Source organism: Myotis daubentonii, chromosome 13 (genome assembly GCF_963259705.1).
Source record: "Myotis daubentonii chromosome 13, mMyoDau2.1, whole genome shotgun sequence".
Lineage (NCBI taxonomy): Eukaryota > Metazoa > Chordata > Mammalia > Chiroptera > Vespertilionidae > Myotis > Myotis daubentonii.
In genome coordinates this window covers 18,860,954-18,885,162 of record NC_081852.1, presented here as the reverse complement: position 1 = coordinate 18,885,162, position 24,209 = coordinate 18,860,954, and the positions used below count along the sequence as shown (strand labels likewise).

At 37.2% G+C, this 24,209-nt stretch overlaps 1 protein-coding gene across 2 annotated transcripts in view; it reads left to right on the top strand.

The window, feature by feature from the left end:
* The window catches only part of ADK (adenosine kinase), a 501,435-nt gene that overhangs the window by 328,944 nt on the left and 148,282 nt on the right, over positions 1 to 24,209 (top strand). For both annotated transcript variants that reach the window (XM_059662309.1, XM_059662307.1), the window contains exon 7: positions 10,936 to 11,106. In XM_059662309.1, coding sequence (XP_059518292.1) covers positions 10,936 to 11,106 — 171 coding nt within the window. The remainder of the gene's footprint in view (positions 1 to 10,935; positions 11,107 to 24,209) is intronic.

Genomic DNA, 24,209 nt, shown 5'->3' with positions numbered 1-24,209 from the left:
TAGTATATTTGTTCTGATTTTCTCCTTGTGATTCTATTGCTGTCATTGATATGAAGTAGTACATATCATATAACATTGTAATTGTAAATGACTTATACATTATCTTAATGGTTGTCAAAGTCAGTATTTTCCTTACAAGCAAATAGAAACTATGTTTTGTCATAATTCGTATTTTATTCCCACTCCTGCAAAAAAATACATTTTACATTCTCTGGGAGATTTACAAAACATGTAGACCCATTAAGAGGAAGAATAACATGCTATGTGGTGGTGTATTTGTTATTTTTGACTTCTAATTTATTCATTCTCTCAACCTCATTCTCTGAGTGGTGTTACTATAGCACCTTTGTTATGGCATGGAAAACAGACTAATTATGTTCTTCAGAACAGACAACAGTGGTACGTCTCGAGGCACGCCATCTGGTACTTTAATCACTCCCTCATCTGTGCTAGTCTAGGTGTGGTGGGGCTCTCTGGTTGTCCAAATATTTTTTGTTATCACACATTCTTCTTTATTTTCACTTTTGCTTCTATGAATAGTAATTTATATTTACCGAAGTCAGTAATCTCATATTTAGTTTGTTCCTTTTTCAGCCATCTATCTACTTGAAGAATGTAGACTTACTCTCATTAATTTATCTGCTCTTATTCTCACTGTTTATGCATATCTCTTATTTGTGTAGAGATTTCTTTAAGTGAACAAAATAGTTTTATCTTTAAGCAATTTTTATCAGAAGAATAATAGAACCACGTTACTAAAATTTGAAAAATAAAAAATATTTAAATTATCCATAATTTTTAAACTCAAATTTAACCATTTTTACTTTTGGTGCATTCTCTTCTAATTTTTTCCCTATTGATTTGATGTAGTTTATAACCATATGTTGTAAATACTATTTATATATCTTAGGTTTAATTTAACATTGTGTAGCATAAATATTTTCTAGTCTGCAACTTAGTTTTCATAATCAACACTTTCAATATCTTCAAAATATTCTCTTGAGCAGCTAATGGAAATATAATAGAAGCCATGTATACAATTACAAATTTGCTAGTAGCCTAAAAAAAAGTAAAGAGAAACTGGTAAAATTAATGTTAATAATATATTTTATTTAACTTACCATATCTGAAATATTTCTCATTTCAACAAGTATGATTTTTAACATTTTTTAAATTATACTAAGTCTTTGAAATTGTGTCTATCTTACATTTATAACACAGTTCAATCACTAAATTGACAATGATCAAAAAATAAAATGTAGTCCTACCAAAAAAATAAAATTATGTTTAACAAGAAAAATATTTTGCATTGCTTCCTTAAAATTTAAATAAATTAAATTCCTTTTCACGATCATACTAGCCAATTGTATGTGCTTCATTAGCTACATGTGGTTCCTTATATTTAAAGTAGAGTTAAATAAAATTTGAAGTTCAGGTCTTTAACACTAGCCACATTTTAAATGATCAGTAGTTAGATTTAGAGTAGGTTTTTATGCCAGTCCTTACTTGACTATTTATTCTTCTATCATTGAATATTTATATTTTCCCAGATTTTCAGTGAAAAAATAGTATGTTGATACATTCATGAATGTATGTTTTCCCATATTTTGGATTATTTCCTTAAGGTAGACAGATTCTCAGAATTTGTTTATGGTTTCTCATGTGTATTTTCAAATTATTTTCTGAAAAAGCAGTGTCAGTTGCACTCCCACCAATAGTATTAAGTTATTAAGTTCATGAACCTTTCTTCACCATTGAGTACTACCATGATGTTTCTCAAAATGCTAGAGAGGAATATTTGTCTATATATTTATTTGTGTATTTCCCTTTCTCTTTTAATGAAATACTTCTTCATGTTTTTGGCTTATCTATTGGTGTCCTAATATTTGTTTAATTTTTAATCTATTTTTAAAGTTCTTTGTAGGCTAAAGATCTTAATCCTTTGTTATATTTACTATAGTCATTTTTCCTGGTTTTTTTGTTGTTGTTGTTGTTGTTGTTGCTCCCCCCACTCCCACTTGGGACTGGAAGACAACCCACTAAAGGTTTTAATTTTTGTAGAGTAAATCTTGAGATAATTATCCCTCCCTAGGCTTGAAAGTCATTCCCACTCCAGAAGTTTGATATTTACTTCTGTTTTATTACAGATTGTCTATGTTTTTAAAAAAGGAAACTCTTTAATCAAACTGAATTTATGTGGTTCTGTATTCTCAAGGAAAGAAACCAAATTACAAGTTCTTAACCTTCAGTCAAATCCAATGCTTACCCATTATTTATAGATGAGCCTTAAGGGATTACTGACCCACTCCTACTGCCACTGCATGTAAAATTTTATGCAGATATGTGTCTAAATAGACCCAAATAGGTTAAAATCCACTGGTCTGAATGTTTCAAAAATAATTATCTATTTCTGTCCTATTTTATTCTGATTAGAGTTTTTTTTTTAAACAAAAGACTTCCCGCCCACCCCCCACCCCACCCCCACCCAGCCTATATCACTGTGTATTCACAATTGATCATTTTAAGGCATGGTTACTCTACTAGCTTTATTTTTATTTTTGAATTTATATTCTTATACTTCCAAGCTGATAAATATCTAAAATTTATGTAGGTGTTTATGTACACACACATACACATCTATTTTTCAGATAATTGTTAATGGAAATAGTTAAAAAGAGTTTGTGCTCTTAAGTAAGGACAACTAAAATGAACCCTAAATGATCACACAGAATTAAGGTAAACACTGGTGAAGAGCAAAATGATCATCTCTCTCCTATTCTTTTAGTATATTAAACAGCTTAATTTCTTCCATTCTCCCTGATAAATCCTTAGAGTGGTTGAATAACAAATCTCTGTATTTGAGATTTCTAAGCATTAGTCTAGCTCTGCTAAAATGGTTCTTTGGCTCTGCCTTAGTCTTTCTCCATCCCTCCTACTCTTGCCTTTTGTTTTGTTTTGTTTTCTATTTCAATGGGTAAAATTGTCTCTCTTCGTTCTCAATTTTGATTAACATTATTCAACCTCTAAGTGCTAGAATTCACTCTGCTTTTAGTTGCTCATAGGAACAAAGAGTAGCAAGGTTAACTTGTAGACTGAAATCCCTAACTTTAAAATCACTATATTTTCTTGATTATATAGAGTATTTTTCTAAACTATAACCATATAAACTATTGACCTATTTTTATTGCAAATCTGACACTTGGGGGAAAAATTTTATAATGGTGCTGTTTTTATTTTCGGCAGTACTATAGTTTGGAACATGTGGCCTAGCAAAGGATATAAATCTGGGAAGAAAAATTATGGTTGGCATCAATTTTAAGTCTTTGCACTCTAACAGAGCACAAATCTGAAATTGTTTAAATACTAAATATTTACTTAAAGAAAAACAAGAGACCATTCAAAATGGAATTAATTTAAATTGTGATTTTGCCTCATTTAAAATCTTATAGTTTGTGTATATTGTTTATAAAATTTACAAAATGGAAGTTATACTATCCACATCACAATAATCTTGTGTTGCATTTTAAAGTAAAACACACATACAACATGCACACATTTGGAATGAGGCCAAATTTAGACTCCAGGGGCATACTGTTCTGTACCGTAAATTACAATCAGATGTATTTTAGCACAGATCAAATTTTCAGTCTGAAGTTGGTGAGAAGCCTAATTATTTGACCAGGTTACTATTTATGTAGACCATTCTATGGCTGTCTGTGGTTAATCCACAGCTGGCAGAGAGCTAGCTCTGGGAGGTTTTTATTTCATGCTGGAACAGTTTGGGGAGAGATGTGGGGGAGGGAGACTTTAAACTTTCCTCATTAAATGAAAGACTAAAAAGCAAGTACATATTACTATGGAGACAAGATGCTATATAAACTGTTCCTTTTAATTCTCCAAGTGACAGAAATAGCAAAGGAAACAGTTTGGGTGCTCATAGTTTGCAAATGACATGGTAGTTGGTTTAAAAAGTAAGAGGAAAATACTTAAAACATAATGTTACCTAAGACAAAGACTTATTATCTTTTAGAACAATTGGATATTGGTAAGAATTAATGGATTGGTATTTTTTAATGATAATAAAATGTTATGTTATTGTGATAGGAAAATATTTTATTAGAATTTTATTAGCAATACTCTAAAATAATAAAAGACCATTATAGTAATATCTCAGCATGTATAAGGGCAATACACACTTCATTGATAAATCCCAGTACACATGATTCCTGTCACAAAATTAATTTTTAGTATTCGTTTAATATTCAATTTTAAAAATGGAAGTAATAGAAAAACATATTTTTAGAAATATATCCATATTCCTAGAAAAATACAACCTTCCAAAAGTTCAATCAGGAAGAATCAGAAAACCTGAATAGGCCGATAACTACTGATGAAATTGAAGCAGGAATAAAAAAAATTAAAATTAAAAAAAAAACTTCCAGCAAACAAAAGCCCTGCTTCAGACGGATTCACAGGGGAATTTTACCAAATATTCAAAGAAGAACTAATACCTAGTCTCCTCAAACTATTCCAAAAAATTAAAAGGAAGGAACACTTTCAAACTCTATCTATGAGGCCAGCATTACCCTTATTCCAAAACCGGATAAAGACATGACAAAGAAAGAGAACTACAGGTAAATATCCCCGATGAACATAGATGCTAAATTCCTAAACAAAATTGTAGCAAATTAGATCCAGCAATACATTAAAAAGATCATACGTTATGATCAAGTGGGATTTATTCCAGGGATGCAATATTTGCAAATCAATAAATGTGATAAGCACATAAACATATTGCAAGACAGAATCACATGATCATATCAATCAGTGCAGAAAAAAGCATTTGACAAAATCCATCACTCTTTTTTTATAAAAATTCTCAGCAAAATGATAATAGAGGGATCAAACCTCAACATAATAAAGGCCATATATGACAGATCTATAGCCAACACCACACTCGATGGACAAAAACTAAAATCATTTCCACTAAGAACAGGAACAAGTCAGAGATGCCCTCTTTCACCATTCTTGTTCAACATAGTTCTAGAAGTCCTGGCCATAGCGATCAGACAAGAAATAGAAGGCATCCAAATTGGGAAGGAAGAAGGAAACTCATTATTCGCAGATGACATAGAAAACCCTAAAGATTCTATCAAAAAACTAATAGTCTTAATAAATGATTTCAGAAATGTAGCAGGATACAAAATTAACACCCCAAAATCCATAGCCTTTTTATACACCAATAGTGCACTCTCAGAAAGAGAAACTTAAAAAAAATTCCATTTACCAATGCAACAAAAAAAATTAAGTTACCTAGGAATAAACTTAACCAAGGAGGTAAAAGACCTGTTCTCTGAAAACTACATGATGTTGAAAAAAGAGATAGAGAAAGATATAAACAAGTGGAAGAATGTGCCATGTTCACGGATTGGTAGAATCAACGTCATTATAATGTTCATATTCACAAAGCAAGCTACAATGCAATTGCTATTAAAATACCAATGGCATATTTCACAGACCTAGAACAAAAACTCCAAAAATGTTTATGGAATCAAAAAAGACCCCCCAATAGCTGCAGCAATCTTGAAAAAGAAAAAGTTGGAGGAATCACAATACCAGATACAAAGTTATGCTAAAAAGCCACTGTGCTCAAAACAACCCAGTACTGGTCCAAGAACAGGCATATAGATCAATGGAACAGAACAGAGAACCCCGAAATCAACCAAAGCCACTATGCTCAATATTTGACAAAGGACGCAAGAGTATACAATGGAGCAGAGACAGTCTCTTCAATAAATGGTGTTGGGAAAATTGGACAGGTACATGCAAAAAAACCACCAGCTTACACCATTCATAAGAATACAGTCAAAATGGGTAAAAGACTTAAGATGTGAAACCATAAAAGTCCTGGAAGAAAAATCTCAGACATGTCTCCTATCAACATGTTTGCTGATGCTTCTCCTAGGGCCGTGGTCGGCAAACCGCGGTGCGTGAGCCACATGCGGCTCTTTGGCCCCTTGAGTGTGGCTCTTCCACAAATACCACGTGCGGGCGCGCACGTACAGTACAATTGAAACTTCGTGGCCCATGCGCAGAAGTCGGTTTTCGGCCTGAGCAAGTCTGTTTTGAAGAAGTGGCATTAGAAGAAGTGGGAGGTCTTGGTCGGTCGGGCCACGGGAGATGCGGCGCAGGCGGGCCACGGGTTACGCAGCGCGGGGGAGGTGCGCGCAATTCATGCAGAAGTTGAGTGAGCCAGTCAGTCAGCAGTCTCATGTGCAGTGGTTAGTGCTAGTCGCATCAGCAAATCGTGCGCGGGTGACAAAAGTACCTGCTCAAAGCATAAAGTTAACTGTATTTTTCCAACCAGCTGCAAATCCTACAGGTATTTTTGTCGTCAATTTAAGAATTGTACTTATTTTGTGTTGGTGGCTTTATTATAAAATGAAACATTTTTTTAGGTGCCCTGTTTGACATGACTACAAAGAAGAAGCAAAGAAAAACGGAAGATGAAAACCGTGAATTTAAAGTTGAATTTAAAGTTGAATGTACCTACCTATATAGTTTAAGTTTAAAAAATGTGGCTCTCAAAAGAAATTTCAATCGTTGTACTGTTGATATTTGGCACTGTTGACTTATGAGTTTGCCGACCACTGTCCTAGGGCAATGGAAACTAAGGCGAATATAAACAGATGAAACTGCATTAAAATAAAAAGCCTTGCCAAAACCAGTTTGGCTCAGTGGATAGAGCGTTGGCCTGCGGACTGAAAGGTCCCAGGTTCGATTCCGGTCAAGGGCATGTACCTGGATTGCGGGCACATCCCCAATAGGGGGTGTGCAGGAGGCAGCTGATCGATGTTTCTCTCTCATCGATGTTTCTAACTCCCTATCCCTCTCCCTTCCTCTCTGTAAAAAAATCAATAAAATATATAAATAAATAAATAAATAAATAAATAAATAAAATAAAAAGCCTCTGCACTGCCAAAAACAAAACAAAACAAAACAAAAAAACACATCAACAAAATGACAAGAGAGCCCACTACATGGGAGAACATATTTGCCAATGATTGATCCAATAAAGGGTTAATCTCCCAAAAATATAGGAAACTCATACAACTTAGCAAAAGGAAGACAAACAATCCAATTTAAAAAATGGGCAAAGGACCTAAATTGATACTTCTCCAAAGTGAACATATAGAAAGCCAAGAGACATGAAAAAACTAGTGGCCCAGTGCACGAAATTCATGCAATTTAAAAGGGAATTAATTAGAGGAAATATTTTAATATTGCTATTTGCCCTTTCTCTATAATAGAAGTGTCAGAGATGGAAGAAAATTAGTAAAATGTATATGAAAATCTCCCTCCTGTCAGAGTCTGGGGCACGCCGCAGGAATCGCATGAGACCCAGGCCTGGCCAGCCCCACCCCTGTCAAGCCCCGCAGGGTGGAGGGCACAGCCTCAGGTCGCCCAGCCTGGAGCTGGGAGGGGGGCAGCCTCAGGTCCCCTGTCAAGCCCCGCCGGGTGGGGTGCACGGTCTCAGGTCCCCTGGCCCCGGTGCAAGGGCATGACGACCATTTCATATTAGCTCTTTATTATATAGGATGCTCAAATTCACTAATCATCTGAGAGATGCAGATCAAAATCACAATGAGATATCACCTCACACCTATCAGAATGGCTATCATCAACAAAGCAACAAATGACAAGTGTGAGGTTGTGGAGAAAAGGGAACCCTAGTACACTGCTGGTGGGAATGCAGACTGATGCATCCAGTGTGGAAAACAGTATGGAGTTTCCTCAAAAAAATTAAAAATGGAACTGCTATTTGATCTAGTGATCCCACTTCTAAGAATATATCCTAAGAAACCCGAAACACTCATCAGAAAGAATATATGCACCCCTATGTTCATAGCAGTGCAATTTACAGTAGCTAAGACTTGGAAATAGCCTAAGTGCCCATCAGCAGATGAGTGGATAAAAAGCTATGGTACAGTTACACAGTGGAATACTACACGGCAATAAAAAAGGAGGAACTCTTACCATTTGCAACAGCATATATGGACCTGGAGAGTATTATGCTGAGAGAAATAAGCCAGTCAGAGAGATAAATATCACATAGTCTCACTCATATGTGGAATCTATTGAACCAAATAAACTGATAATCAGAAATAGACCCAGAGACATAGAATCATGAACAGACTGTTGAACCTCAGAGGGAAGGCAGGGGAAGGTGGGTGGGAAGAGATCAACCAATGAACTTGTATGCATATATGCATAACCTGTGGACACAGAATGGGGTGGTGAGGGCCTGGGAGGAGGGGGATGGGAGCGGAGAGGTTAATGGGGGCAAAAGGAGGACTTATGTAATACTTTCAACAATAAAGATTTAAAAAATAAATACAAAAAAGAAAAACATCTTTTTTTTCTTTTTAAACTTTCCAAAGTTGGCATGAAAGAAGTGCTTAGTCCCTTAGTTGTAAATGAATATTTCAATAGCTTTGTTGGTAACTTTTAAAATAAGTTTCCTTCACATTTTCTAGGTTACTCTTCAGTTTATAAGCTGCTCTTCTCCCCTCTGGTTCCCTCACTTCCTCTGGTTTCGTGCTCTAACACGTTGTTTGCAGGTAGTTTTTATCGCGCGCTAACAGGTGGCGTGGGCCATTTTTGCAGTTGAATAGATTGATTACCGTTATACCTGGAAGTACATACATAATTCACCATTGTATGTGCTAGATACCCAAATTTTGTCCTTTGGAATTCGTATATCTGCATGTTAGCATCCCTTTAGAGAAATAAAAAAGTATAAAAATAAACATATTTATATGTTACCCACATTCTACCGCTAGTCTATAAAAAACGTATTAATACGTGTCCCGCACTCTACTACCAGTCAACGTAAAACGTATAAATATGTTTCCCGCATACAATGGTCTAATTATTCTCCCTCTCTTGCTTCTTCATTCTTTTTATCAACTAGTTCCTTTTCATTGAAGAGCAAAAATGCTCAAACTTTATTTTGTTTATTTTATAAAAACAACTCTCCCACCCCTTATCCCCACTAAAAATATCTTCCTGCTCTTTTCTTCTCTATTGTCTGTTCAAACTAAGAGCATTATCTTCGCAGTCATTTCAATCCAACCAAGTTCCATCACATATAAACTATGACCTGAGGGTCATTTCTTAACTTTCCTATCTTGCCATCTTTGTTCATAAAATGAGAATAGTAATAGTATCCACCTCGTGGGTTTGATGTAAGGAAAAAATGGTAATAACTGAGTTAATATACATAAAGCTTTTAGTATAGTATTTGGAACAAAATAATTCAGTAAGTTTCAGGTGATTTTATATTATTCACCAATAAATCTCCCAAAATAATTTATAATCCTTACTCTTTACTTTCTCATTCCTTCTTTAACAAGTATCTCTTTGTACCTTCATAACATAAGTACATTCTCCTGTGGCTTTTACATCCAATCCCGTGGCTTTTGCTCAGTCCTTTCTCTACCCATTAATCGCATTGCGTATCTTTAACTCTCTTCTAGAGGTTTCCCTTGTTCGATTTTTCTTTCATCACTTTTACTGTCCTCATTTGTCTCCTTTCCCCCCTTTATTGTCCTCTTGTTCTCTCCTTTAAAAAGCTATGGGGTCCCAGGTCCATATATGCTGTTGCAAATGGTTGCAAATTTTTTCTTCTATCCCCTAATTTTTGTTCTTCTCCATTCTGTGGTTTGTCCTCTTCTTTTTCTCCATTCTCTTCCTTGGTAATTACAACCCTCTTTACTGTCACCTTCCAGAGCCTTTCTCCTGAGTCCAACTTTCTCATATATATTAGGGGGTCCCTTAACACCACAAAGAGAGTATAAACACAACTAAACACTCTTTATTTCCATTTAAACCAGGTCTTATTATGGACATTTTTATTTCTATTAATGGTAGAACCGTATTCAAAATCTCAGTCATCTTCTGACTTTTCCTTTGTCCCTTACATCTTAAACAATTGGAAGTGCAGAATGTTCCCAGGATGATTACCTTTTGCAGAACTAAATGTAGCTTTGATTGACTGTTGCTGAATTTTTGCTGTCCACATTAACATTTCTTTAAATTTTCTTACAAGTTTGTTATTCCATTCTTTCAAGGGAAACTTTATTATCCATGATCCTTTCCCACCCCACCTAACAGACTCCTGATCTGCCCCTCCAGGCCCTTTGTGTTGTCACCTGGCTGGCCTATCCAGCTTTACCATCTATTGTCCGTTACTTATTCCTCCACACACATGTTCCCCTTCAAACCAATTTCCTATATAAGCATCCACGTCTTTGCTTATGCTTTCTTCATCTAAAATGCGTAGATATATTTTAAAGACTTTTACTAATGTGTCAGACATAGATATATAGCATTTTAAAATATAGCTTTCCTGACATGAAATTTTAATTAAAATATGTTTAATTCAGATCTTCCTTTAAAAAATCAGTTTAGATATTAATAAGGTAACAAACTATGATCTTAATAAACTAATCTTTAAATAAATATCATGTTATGTTTACAAGAATATGAAGTGTCTCTAAGAAGTTTGAGGGATCCAATATGCCTTCATTACTATTTCTCTGATTTAAATGTAATTATTGTCTTGAATGAGACCTTTCAAATATTTTTTCTTATGTAGATATCCAGAAGTTCTTTAGTGTTGAGTATACAAATCTAATATGAAATAAGTAATGTTATACTCTGACGTAATGGCACATATCAAACATACAGTGCTCATATAATAAACTTTTCTCCTGATCAAATGCTGCTGTTTTCTGCCTTGCATTTTTTACTATATTTTAAAGTGTGTATTATATGGGCTTTTTGTATTTTATATAGGTTTCTTTTATTCTCACTGAGAGTGACTAGGGAGATTGCATTTCTAATTTTTCCTTCTTTTTTTTATTTACCCAGGGCTTTTTTCTTACCGTTTCACCAGAGTCGGTGTTAAAAGTGGCTCAGCATGCTTCTGCGAACAACAGAATTTTCACTTTGAACCTGTCTGCACCATTTATTAGTCAGTTCTACAAGGAACCATTGATGAAAATTATGCCTTATGTTGACATACTTTTTGGAAATGAGACAGTGAGTTACTCTTTTTCCTTTTTTTAAGTGCCTGTGCTTTTTGGTTTCTGGTTTGTGTATAAGTTTAGAAATTATATAAATAAAAACCAAAACATTTACATACATATATTTGAGAATTATACAATAGAACTGCCTAATTTTGGAACATTAATTCAATATCTCCAGTATTTCCTTCAGTATATGTTAATTTCTTACATAGTAAAAAAACTGTTTTTAAAGGGGTAGGTTATTGAAGTTTATAATTTACATATAGTAAAATTCACTCTTTTTACCATACATTTCTATGAGCTTTTGCAAATGCAATAAATCTGACGTATAACCATGACCACAGTCAAGAGAAAAACCACTTTCATCACTACCCCTTTTAGTCAACTCTTCTCCCCATCCTGAGCCTTTGACATAAACTAATTTGTTTTCTGACCAGTAAAATAATGTTTTCCTCTGAAATTTTCATGGATTAAGGTAAGAGATATCTAGTTTAAAATAAATGTTTTATGAAGTTAAGTAGCTCTTCAAAGTGTGAATCTAATTTAATAAATTATGAGTAAATGTTTATATGTTATACTTTGTATTAAATCTCTTTATTAATAGTATCATTTTTGCTAATATTTATATGTTATATTTGATGGTGATGAATGGAATTGTATTTTAACTTTTGCAGCCTTTTCTTTTTATCAAGAATATACTTTAATTCTAGATTAGTGGAAAATAGTGTTTTTTTTCTCATTTAGATTTAGAGCTTTTGTCTAACCTGTGTACTTTAATAATCCAGGAAATAGGGAAAAAAGAGAACTTTAGTGTATCTTCATTTGACCTGGGCAGTATTACTTAAATTTCATGAATCTTGGGGTCTTTATATGTAAAGTAAACATGTTCTTAATTATACCAGAAGTCTATTCTAATTCTAATTCCATGGTTCTAACATAGTTTGGTTGTATTCACTGATTTTGTATCTAAATGAGATCACTGTGTTGTCTTCCTAGAATAACATCAAATTTAACCTGGAAATAATTAATGAAATCAACCTGGATGATTTCTAGTAAGAATATGGTATGAATATCTTTAAAAGCACTAACAAGTCAAAGGAAATGCTACATTCTTGATGATTTACAAACTAACTTAATGGCAAGAAGTAGTGGTAAAAGCCTTAAATTCCTATTTATCTCCTAGAAGTCTCATTTGACTAAAATATATCTTTTAGATTTTCCTTATTGCCAGTTTTATTTTCTGAAGGGTACAGGAAGTAACTAGAAAAAGCGCTACTCTAGCCCTTTAAATAACATGAAAGAATTGGTCATCAATATGGCAGTCTGAGAATTTGGGGAGAAATTGATGCTTTGACTTCTTTTTTTTTGCTTTCAGAGAGGAAGGGAGAGGAAGAGCGAGATAGAAACATCAATGATGAGAGAGAATCATTAATTGGCTGCCTCCTGCACACCCCCTACTGGGGATCAAGCTGGCAACCCCGGGCACGTGCCCTTGACTGGAATCGAACCTGGGACCCTTCGGTCCGCAGGCCGATGTTCTATCCACTGAGCCAGACCAGCTCATTATAGGCAGAAAAGATCAGACTGGCAATACGTAAATAGATGCTCTAGACTAGAGTCTCTAGAGTCTAGACTTTAAGAAGACAAACTTGTAAAAACCTTTTAAAAAGATAAATATGATTCCAAAGAATCAGACTTCAGATGTAAAGACAACTTGAGAGGTTTGAAAACAATCAAAAATTCAACTCTGACTTTATAATCTCAAATGACCTTAATTAGGAAGAAAATGGGAAGAATCTTAAGAAAACATTACAGAGCACACAGAAAACTTTAATAAGAGCTTCCATTTATTAAACACAGGTAAAAAAAAAAGAAAAAGAAAAGAAAAGATAGAAAGCATTTCTAAAACCAGGAAACAGTGCTAAAAGTTTTACAGAGATATACGAGAATAGAAAAGAATAGAAGCCCCAAAATGATTAGGTTTGCAGAAAATGCTGATGATATAAAAATGGTCTTTACTTAAAAAAAAAAAAAATGACTCCAAATGCACAGACAACAACAGAAAAAGTAATTGGACTTCATCAAAATTAAAATGTTTGTGCATCAGAGGACACTTCCTTTTTATGTTTATATATTTTTATTTATTTCAGAAGGGAAGGGAGAGAGAGAGAAAAAGAGAAAAACATCAATGGTGAGAGAGACTCATTCATCGGCTGTCTCCTGCACGCACCCGACTGGGGATTGAGCCCACAACCCAGGCATTTGTCCTGACCGTGACCTCCTAGTTCATAGGTGATAATGCTGCACCACTGAGCCACACCAGCTGGGCGCAAAGGACACTTTTAAGAAAGTGAAAAAGACAATCCATGGAATGGAAGGAAAGATTTATAAATAATACATCTGATAAGGAATTAATATCCAGAATATATGTCTTAACAACAAGAAAATAGTCAACCCAATTCCAAAATGATCAAAGAACTTAGTAAACATTTCTCCAAAGAAGATATCTAGCAAGCACATAAAAGGTGCTCACCATCACTAATCATTAGAGATATGTATATGAAAGCCAAAAGAAGATACCATTTGGCACCCAGGAGGATGACTAATACCAAAAATATGGAAAAACAAATGTTAACAGGATGTGTAGAAATTAGAACCCTTGTGCATTGATGGCGGGAATTGAAAGGCTGCAGGAAAACAATTTAGTGGTTCCTCAAAAAGTTAAACATAGATTTATTCCATTTGATCCAGCCAGTCCATTTCTACTTTATACCCCAAATACCTGAAAACAGGGGTTCAAATACTAATGTTTATGGCAGCATTGTTCACAATAGTCAAAAGTCAGAAAAAATCCAGATGTTGTTCCTCATTAGATGAATAAACAAAATTTGGTATATACAGTTGATTCTTGAGCAACATGGGTTTGAACTGTGCAGGTCCACTTATATACAGGGGTGTTTTTTTTTTTCAATAAATATGAACAGTGCTGCAAATGTATTTTGTCTTATGATTTTCTTAATAGCATTTTCTTTTCTCTAGCTTCATTTATTGTAAGAATGCAGTATATAAAACATCATATACAAAATATGTGTTAATCAACTGTTACTGTTATCAGTAAAGCTTCTGGTCAACAATGGGCTATTAGTAATTTAGTTAAGTTTTGGGAAGTCAAAAGTTATACAAAGATTTTCAACTGCATGGGGTTTTGGTGCCCCTAACTCCCATGTTATTCAAGAGTTACTGTACATACAATGGAATATATTATCTAACCTTAAAAAGGAATGTAATTGCAATACGTGTTACAGCATGAACAAACCTTGAAAACATTAAGTGAAATAAGCCATAAACAAATAAACAACTATTGGATTTTCCTATGGCGAATCTACTTATAAGTGGTACCTAGAATAGTCAAATTCATACAGACAAACAGTAGAATAATAGTTTTAGGCACTGGGGTAAAGAGGACAATAAAAGTTCTGGAAATAGATAGTAGTGATGGTTGCACAACACTGTAAATGTACTTTATGTACTGAATTTAATACTTAAAATGGTAAAATTATATATATATATACATATATCACATTAAAAAAATGATTGATTCTACAAACTAGAAAAGTTAAAGTTTGACTGGAACTTGATAGATTATATTAGAACTCATTTTTCCCTACCCAGAAGAGAAAGTGGTAAAATTATAAGCTGCTACATGGCTACAAGTCATGTATGTTTAATTTTTTGGTGTGATTAGTATTCATATGAATTCATTTCAACAGATACATAGTGCTTATTTTGGCAAACCAATAAACAGTGGGTGTATAATATATTTGAGACAATCTGTCATAATATGAATTATAGAATAATAAATATTGGATATAGGGCAATTAGATATATTTGGTGTTTTGTTGAACCAGTTTCAGAAAGCCTGCTGATAAATAGATTTTTAGTAATAAGCCTCAAGGTTTACTCGGAGCTTTCATTCGGATAAAGCTGTGTTTACAGATAGTGCAGATTCAGAGAATGCAAATAATGCACCACTTTAACAAATATCAGGTAGGTTCAATGTCAAAATGAGACTTAAAAATTTTAATAGATTGGAAATATCTGTAGAGTGATGAAATTTAATAAGGATAAATAAAAATGTTACTATATTTTATTATAAAAAGCAAGTATAGTATTGTGAGCTTTATCCCTTTAACCTCATCTCTAATCATTCTTCTCCTTGAATACTCTAGTAATAAGGAACTATCCTCAGTTCTCCTGGAAAAAAAGGAACATTTTATTTCTAAAATGCAATGAAGTGTAAAATGTATTTATTAGGGATTACATATAGGATTGTTTAGTCTTTCTCCCCTCTCCCCAATCCACACCCCCTCCCCAAAAATCAAATACATTGTGCTTCATATAAATTTTCAAAATGTCAATATTTAGCTAAAACCAAATATATTGGCTCTTATTTTCTCTCTTTTTTTAATCCTCACCCGAGGATATTTTTCCATTGATTTCTTTTTTAGAGAGAGTGGAAGTGAGGGGGTTGGGGGGAGAGAGAAACATCTATGTGAAAGAGACATCATTTGGTTGCCTCCCACACGCACCCCAACCAGGGCCAAGGATCAAACCTGCAACCCAGGTATGTGCCCTTGATGGGAATCGAACCTGCAACCCTTTGGTGAATGGGCTGATGCTCTGTCCACTGAGCCACACTGGCCAGGGTGGGTTATTTTCTACCTGTTGCCACCTTCCTTTTTTTTAGAGGGTCATAAACTAGTAATGATGCTTTAAAACTCTTTTGATAACCTTTATATTTTTAAAAATGCCTTGTCCACCAAGGCTGTCTCTTCACAGGTAATGAAGGACAGGTAATGTGAGACAAGAAATAAATGAGGTGAGCACTATGATTACCCTATCTTACTGCTTAGAGCTAATTTCCAGGCCATACCACATAGAGGGAACCTTCTTGGGTATCTCTTTGGAATTGAGGCCATAAGCTGGCAGTTTAAGAAATCTAACAGCTAAACAGCCAGAGTTTGCAAGTTAGAGTACCAGATAGGAAACAGCTGCATAGAGAAAGAGAGCACAGATTTGCAGAGTCCCACCTAAATCTTCAGCTGATTACTTATCAGCATGTATTTGAGAGGAAACTGATGAAATTTAATAAGGATAAATAAAAATGTTACTATATTTTATTATAAAAAGCAAGTATAGTATTGTGAGCTTTATCCCTTTAACCTCATGAAGATTGGGAAAAGAACCACCTGAAAAGATTAGAGGGAATAATACTCAGAGTACACATAGGGCCTGTAACCATTCTTGTTTCAGTAGCCAGAGTAGAAAACCTCAAAATTCATGGGGCCTCAAAGTACTTAGAAACTTACAGAGGCAAAATTAGTCTAGAGTAGAAGCTACGTAGTCCTGCCTAACAATATTATTTATATTATATTTTATATAAAGCCTAAGCGACCGGACAACCGGCTGGTAGCCATGACACGCACCAACCACCAGGGGGCAGATGCTCAACACAGGCACTGCCCCCTGGTGGTCAGTGTGCTCCCACAGCCAACCTCCCGTGGCCGGCCAACCTCCCACAGTACCTCCCACTGGCCAGCCGGCTCCTATCGGCCCCAATTGGGACTGGGTGAGATGGCCCCAATTGGCCCAATCGCTGGCCAGGCCGAGGGACCCCCCCCCCCTACCTGTGCATGAATTCGTGCACCAGGCCTCGAGTTCAAATATAATTGACAGCCCTTATGTAATGGACAAATTCCTTGAAAGACATAAAGTACCAAAGCACACTCACATAGAAATAGGGCTATTTGGATTATGTATCAAAGAAATTGAATCATTCCCACAAAGAAAACTCAAGGGCCAGATTACTTCAATGTTGAATTCTACCACTTATTTAAGGAGGAAATAATATCAGTTCTATATGAGTTATCCCACAAAGTTGAAGAGGAAAAAACACTGCCCGAAACAAAGAATTAAAAGGGAACTACTGCCTTAGCAGGTGTTGATCAGTGGTTAGAACATCAGCCCATGGTTCCCAGGGTCAAGGACACATACCTGTGTTGCAGGTTTAATTCTCAGCCCCAGTAGGGACTGTTCAGGAGTCAACTAATCAATGTGTCTCTCTCCTCTCCCTCTCTCCCTCTCTCCCTCTCCCTCTCCCTCTCCCTCTCCCTCTCTCTCTTCCCCGCTTCCTTCCACTCTGTAAAAATCAATGGAAAAAATATCCTTGGGTGAGGATTAACAGACACACACACACACACAAAAAAAAAACTACTGACCCATATCCCTCATAAATATAGATGCAAAAATTCTTAAGATAGTTTTAACAAATCAAACCCAACAATATATAAAAAGAATAATGCAGGGTTGGTTAAACATTTAAAAACCAATTATTATAATTCTCCTTAGTAAAACTAAAAAAGAAAAAATATGCTCAGCTTAATAGACACAGAAAAAACATCTAACAAAATCCAATATCTATTCAGGGTGATAAAACCCTCAGAATACTAGGAATATAAGAAAACTTGTTTAACCCTATAAAAAAAATCCACAAAAATTGTACAGCTAACATTTTACTGAATGATGGAAGACTGAATAGTTTCCTCTAAGATCAGGAACAAAGCAAGGATGTTCACTTTCTTTACTTTTCTTCAGCATTGTACAGTGTGAATAAAGTATGAAAACATCCAGTTTAAGAAAGAAGTAAAAATTTATCAAACACCATGATACTCTGTAAAAAATCCTATGGAATCTACGAAAAGCTATTAGAACTAGAAGTGAGTTTAGCAAGGTTGTGGGGTACAAGAAAAATATACAAAAACCAATTATTTTTCTATATATTAGCAACAAACACTCAGAAATTGAAATTTAAAAATACTATTTTTGATACCATCATAATAAATGACATACTTTGAAAGTAATGGATGCTTTCCTTATCTTGATTGTGGTATGGTTTCAGGACTTTATACATGTGTCATAACTTAATCTAATTAGCCTGGCCGGCATGGCTCAGTGGTTGAAAGTTGAGGTCACAGTTAGATTCCGTGTCAGGGCACATGCCCGGGTTGCAAGCTCCATCCCCGTAGGGGGCATGCAGGAGGCAGCCAATCGATGATTCTCATCATTGGTGTTTCTCTCTCTCTCTCTCCCTCTCCCTTCTTCTCTGAAATCAATAAAAAATATATATTTTTAAAAGCTTATCTAATTAATTATATACTTGTAATTTGGGCAGATTATTACATGTCAGTTACATCACATAAAGCTATTTTTTAAAGTATATGTACTGTGTGATTACATTTATATAGTTTTAAAAATAGGAAAAATTAATCTAGAGTAGTTCTAATAAAAACTTTCAAAGGACCAATGTTAGAATGAAGAAATACCAACTTCCTAAAGTCATAAAGGGTGTCCACAAAAACTGTTATGTAACCTGCACAGCAATTCTGTGGCTGGTTTTCTAAGGCATTTGTAAAGGGTCAGCTTCACTCATAGAAAGTACTCAGTTTTTCTTAGGTGGTGTTAGTAGTGCTATAGGAGTGTTGAGTCCTCTCTTAATTAAGTTCCACTTAACTAACTTGCTTAGATAACATGCAGTCCCATTTGCTTGATAAATATAACAAGTGGGGCCAAGTGAGTGAAGGAAAACTCGTTGCTATTAGGTTATTCTCTGGTATACCACCTTACTTTCCTTCCTACAAAATTGTTTATCAAGCTATCAAAATTGTTTATTTGTTCCTAAGCCTTTTTATGCAATCTGTCTTCCTTATGTAATTATTTAATTATTATGTAATCTGATAAAATGTGAGTGCAAATAGAATGAAAATTAGTTTAGAGAATTAAGTTTGGGAACAAAACTCAATAAATTCATATTGCTTTTTTTTAAGTTGCTCTTGAATTAGATGTGGGCATGAAAAGTATAAAAGATTAAAGGAAGAAAGAAAACTATAACTGTCTCCACTCATGGAGGGCTTCATGTCTTTAGGTTTTTATTCTATTGAAACTGGAATTCATAAACTATGAATTATGGATTTAGTTCTACAAGAAAGACACAAACTAAAAGTCTTGAACTTGCTTTAAATATTAGCAAATGATATATCTATATATTAATAAACGTTTAGATGTTTTCCCTTAATTTAATCAGTTTGCTGGTTTATTAGCCTATACTGTTCCTTCAGTTTCCTTATATGTAAAGTGTGGGATTTGTGTAAAAATACCAGATGATCTTTCAAATTTTTTTTTATAGTTTAAAAATGATTAAAAACAAAAATTCATTTCCTCACATATTCCATTATTCAGTAACACTAACCGATTTTATTATAAATTAACAAAGTCCTTGTTCTGAAGTCTAAAATAATGTATGGCCTAACATATTAATTTTAGATATTTTTTTCATTGTGAGTGTTAGAGACTCAACTGTAGTGCCTTTCAAGCTAGATTTTTCCCATCTCTCACTCCCACTATTTCTTTTCTCTGATTTGCCCAGAGTAAAGGATATTCTTCTCTAAAGAATATTGGAAAATATTTGGTGGGGCACATCCTAAGACAAAATAGAATATCACTCCACACGAATATCATTCTCGCATTAATGTAATAAAAACAAATTATTAAATTACATGATTTACGTTTTTCTTTTTTTTCAATTCTGGTAAAAAAAAAAATACATGCCATAAAATTTACCACTCTTAAGTGTACAATTCAGTGGCATTAACTATACTTACAATATTTTACAACCATCACCATTATCCATTTCCAGAATCTTTTCATCATCCCAAACAGAAGCTCTGTATACATATCCTATCTAATAAAAGAGAAACATGGTAATTGGCGTACGACCACTACCCTTCCCATTGGCTAATCAGGGCAATATGCAAATTAACTGCCAGCCAAGATGGCGGCCGGGAGCCAGGCAGCTTGAAACTAACATGAGGCTTGCTTGCTTCAGTGACGGAGGATTCCAACGTTCCCCTCCTGCCGCTGCAGGCCTCTGAGCTGCAACTCTAGCAACTATGTAACAAATATAGAAGCTAAACAAAACCCCAGAAACCTGCTTTAGTCCGGGCTTCAGCCAGCAGAATCGCAACATTGTAAGCAAAGGCCAGAAACCTACTTTCATCAGCGGAGGCCTAAGAGCTGGAGCCAAGCCTCAAAGCTAAAGCTGACAGGGGGCAGCGCCCAAACACCCTGATCGCCCTGCGGCTCTGTGTGTGACAGGGGGCGGGGCCACAACCTCCCTATCCACCCTGCTCTGTTCGTGACAGGGGAAGGCGCCCCAACCCCCTGATCAGCCCTGCTCTGTGCCTGATAGGGGGGAGCTCCCCAATCCCCTGATTGCCCTGCGGCTCTGTGTGTGACAGGGTGCAGCGCTCCAACCCCCCACCCCCACGGGCCCTGCTCTGTGACGGGGTAGAGCCATAATCTCCCCATCAGCCATGCCCTGAGTGTGAGAGTGGCGGTGCCCCAACCCCCTGATGGGCCCTGCTCTGTGCTTGACAGGGGGCAGTGCCCCAACCCCCTGATTGGCCCTGCTCTGTGCGTGACAGGGTACAGAGCCCCAACCCCCCTGATGGGCCCTGCTCTGTGAGTGACAGGGGGCAGTGCCCCAACCGCCTGATTGGCCCTGCTCTGTGCGTGACGGGGTGGGGCCGCAACCCCCCAATCGGCCCTACCCTGAGCGTGACTGAGGGTGGCATCACAACCTCCCGATCGCCCTGCTCAGTGTGTGACAGGGTACGGAGCCCCAACCCCCCTGATGGGCCCTGCTCTGAGCCCGACCAGGCGCTGCACCTAGGGATTGGGCCTGCCCTCTGCCACCTGGGAGCAGGCCTAAGCCAGCAGGTCGTTATCTCCCGAGGGGTCCCAGACTGCGAGAGGGCACAGGCCGGGCTGAGGGACGCCCCTCCCCTCCGAGTGCACAAATTTTTGTGCACCGGGCCTCTAGTATAATATAATAATAAAAGCGTAATATGCTAATTAGGCCCAATGTCCTTATGAAGCTGGAGCTGCAAGGGCTGAGGCAGCCGCCGCAGTTGCCTCAGGCCGAGGCAAGCCGCCACGGCTGTGAGGGCCGAGCCCCATGCACAAATTTCATGCATTGGGCCACTACTCCTATATAATAAAAGGCTAATATGCAAATTGTCCCCTTGGGAGTTCAACCACTCTCTGATGTGCGCTGACCGCCAGGGGGCAGTGCGGGACGAAGGAAGGCCCCAATCAGCCCTGATCACTGGCCAGGCCTAGGGACCCTACCCATGCACTAATTTCATGCACCAGGCCCCTAGTTCAACAATAATTTCCCATTCCCCACCTTCACAGTGTCCCTGATTACCCCTATTTTATTGTCTGTCTCTATAAATTTGCCTCTTGTGGGTACCTCATATAAGTAGTATCATATAATAGTTGTCTGTGTCTGGCTTATTTCACTTAACATAATGTTTTCAAGGCTCATCCATATTATAGCATATATCAGAATTTCACTGTTTATCCATTCATCTTTTGATAGATATTCAGTTTGTTTCCACCTTTTGGCTTTTGTGAATAATGCTGCTTTGAACACTGATGTGCAAGTATTGTTTGAGTCCCTGCCTTCAGGACTTTAGGGTATATATTTACAAGTGGAATTGTTACTGGCATTGGAGTTCTTGAGTTCCCCAAGATAGAAATCGAGAAGTTTTGAGACAGATTTTATTAAAGTTAATGCTGGAGTATAAGGGAGACGGCACAGAGTAAAGGAAGATCCTCTGATCTGGCTTCAGGGCTGGCTCTGCCTGGCTGCTTTTATATGCTGGGGACAGAGCGAGCTTGCATGAAAAGGTGGGCTTGTGCAGAAAGGAAGGCTTGTGCAAAAAAAGTGAGCTTGTGAAGGGTTCAGGGAGTGGAATTTTCCATGTCAGGATAGGGTTACTTCCTCCTTCTGTCCGGTTGCTTGGCAAATATTTTGCCTAAGCTATGGGGCAAAACGTTGGTGTTGCTTATTACCGCCACTCCAGTAAGGTCGTATAGTGGCCACACCTTGATCATCTCTGTGCATGTGGAACAGTGGTTTTGACATCTTCTGGCCACTTGGCCTTAACTTGGCTTCCTGGCCACCTAGTATTTTTCCATTCTCAGGTTAAAGTTCCTGTACTATCTCAGAATCACTGGAACATCCTACCTAATAAAGAGGGAATATGCTAATTGACCATCATGCCCTCGCAAGATGGCTGTGCCCACAGCCACAAGATGGCGGCGCCCAATCCCCTCAGCCCGGCCTCATCCAGCCTCAGTCCCCCAATCCCCTCAGCCCTGCCTCACCCAATCCCCGCAGCATCCAACTTCATCTAGCCAGAGTCCCCCAGTCCCCTCAGCCCTGCAGGGGAAGGCAGTGGGGGGCGATTGGACCGGCAGGGAAGGGCAGTTGGGGATGATCATGCGGGTAGGGAAGCAGTTAGGCGTCAATCAGGCTGGCAGGGGAGTGGTTTGTGGGTGATCAGGCTGGCAGGCAGAGTGGTTAGGGGCAGTCAGGCAGTCAGGCAAGTGGTTAAGAGCCAGCAGTCCCGGATTGTGAGAGGGATGTCTGACTGCCAGTTTAGGCCCGATCCCCTGAGGGGTCCCAGATTGGAGAGAGTGCAAGCTGGACTGAGGGACACCCTCCCACCCCCGTACACAAATTTCATGCACTGAGCCTCTAGTATGATAATCCTATATAATAAAAGGCTAATATACAAATCAACCAAATGGTGGAACAACTGGTCACCATCATGCGCTCTAGCCACCAGGGGGCAGATGCTCAACACAGGAGCTGCCCCCTGGTGGTCAGTGCCGTTCCCATAGTGGGAGCGCCGCTCAGCCAGAAGCTGGGCTCATGGCTGGGGAGCACAGCAGCAGTGGCAGGAGCCTCTCCTGCCTCTGCAGCAGCACTAAGGACCCCTCGGGGGATGTCTGATTTCTGGCTTAGGCCCGCTCCCCAGAGGCCGGGCTGAGGGAACTCCCCCCTCAGTATGATAATAATTCTATGATTAACTTTTTGAACAACCACCAAATTGTTTTCCACAGCAGCTTCACCATTTACATTTCTACTGGCAATGAAGGAGAGTTCCAATTTCTCTACATCCTTGCTAACACTTGTTATTTTCCTTTTCCTTATAATAGCTGTCCTAATGGGAGTGACATAGCATCTCATTGTGATTTTGATCTGTGTGGTTTACATTTTGTTGTTGTTGTTAAGCCTCATTCGAGGATATATTTTCCATTGACTTTTAGAAAGAGTGAAAGGGAAGGAGGGGGAGCAAGAGAGAGAGAAACATTGATGTGAGAGAGACACATAGATTGTTTCCTCATTCATGTGCCCCACTGGGGCAAGGGATGGAACCTGCAACCCAGGTACATAACCTTGACCAGCAATTAAACTTGCAACCCTTTGGTGCACTGACCAACGCTCTACCACTAAGCCACACTGGCCAGGGTTTACTTTTAACTGAAATGTAGAAATGCATAGAAACATACTTACAGGTTGACCCAATTAAAAATTCTTGGTAACCTGTTACATTGCATTTTGTACTTTTAAACTGCACATCTGAATTTATTGCTTGGCTTGTTAAGGTTATTTTGAAACTACTTTAGTATATAAATTATTTAGATGTTACATTTTATTTTTAATTTGTTTCTGACATCTTCAACGTTTAAAACATTTCATTTTAGCCACAACCATTTGTTAGCTAGACTCACATGTAATCAGCTTAATAAAGGACATTATAGCCCTAACTGGTTTGGCTCAGTGAATAGAGCATCAGCCTGTGGACTCAAGGGTCCCAGGTTCTATTCCAGTCAAGGGCATGTATCTTGGTTGCGGGCACATCCCCAGTGGGGAGTGTGCAGGAGGCTGCTGATCGATGTTTCTCGCTCATCGATGTTTCTAACTCTCTATCCCTCTCCCTTCCTCTCTGTAAAAAATCAATAAAACATATTTTTAAAAAAATAAGGGACATTATACATGCAAGTAATTATATCCATTGATGCCTGCTAATGCAAGCTGCTTTGCAGTCATTACCTGGTAATACATGACTAAAGAACTTGGTTATTCTTCTTGTTTTTCATTTTTATTAAATTACGTTTTTTGAATAGCATCATCTTGCAAATAGG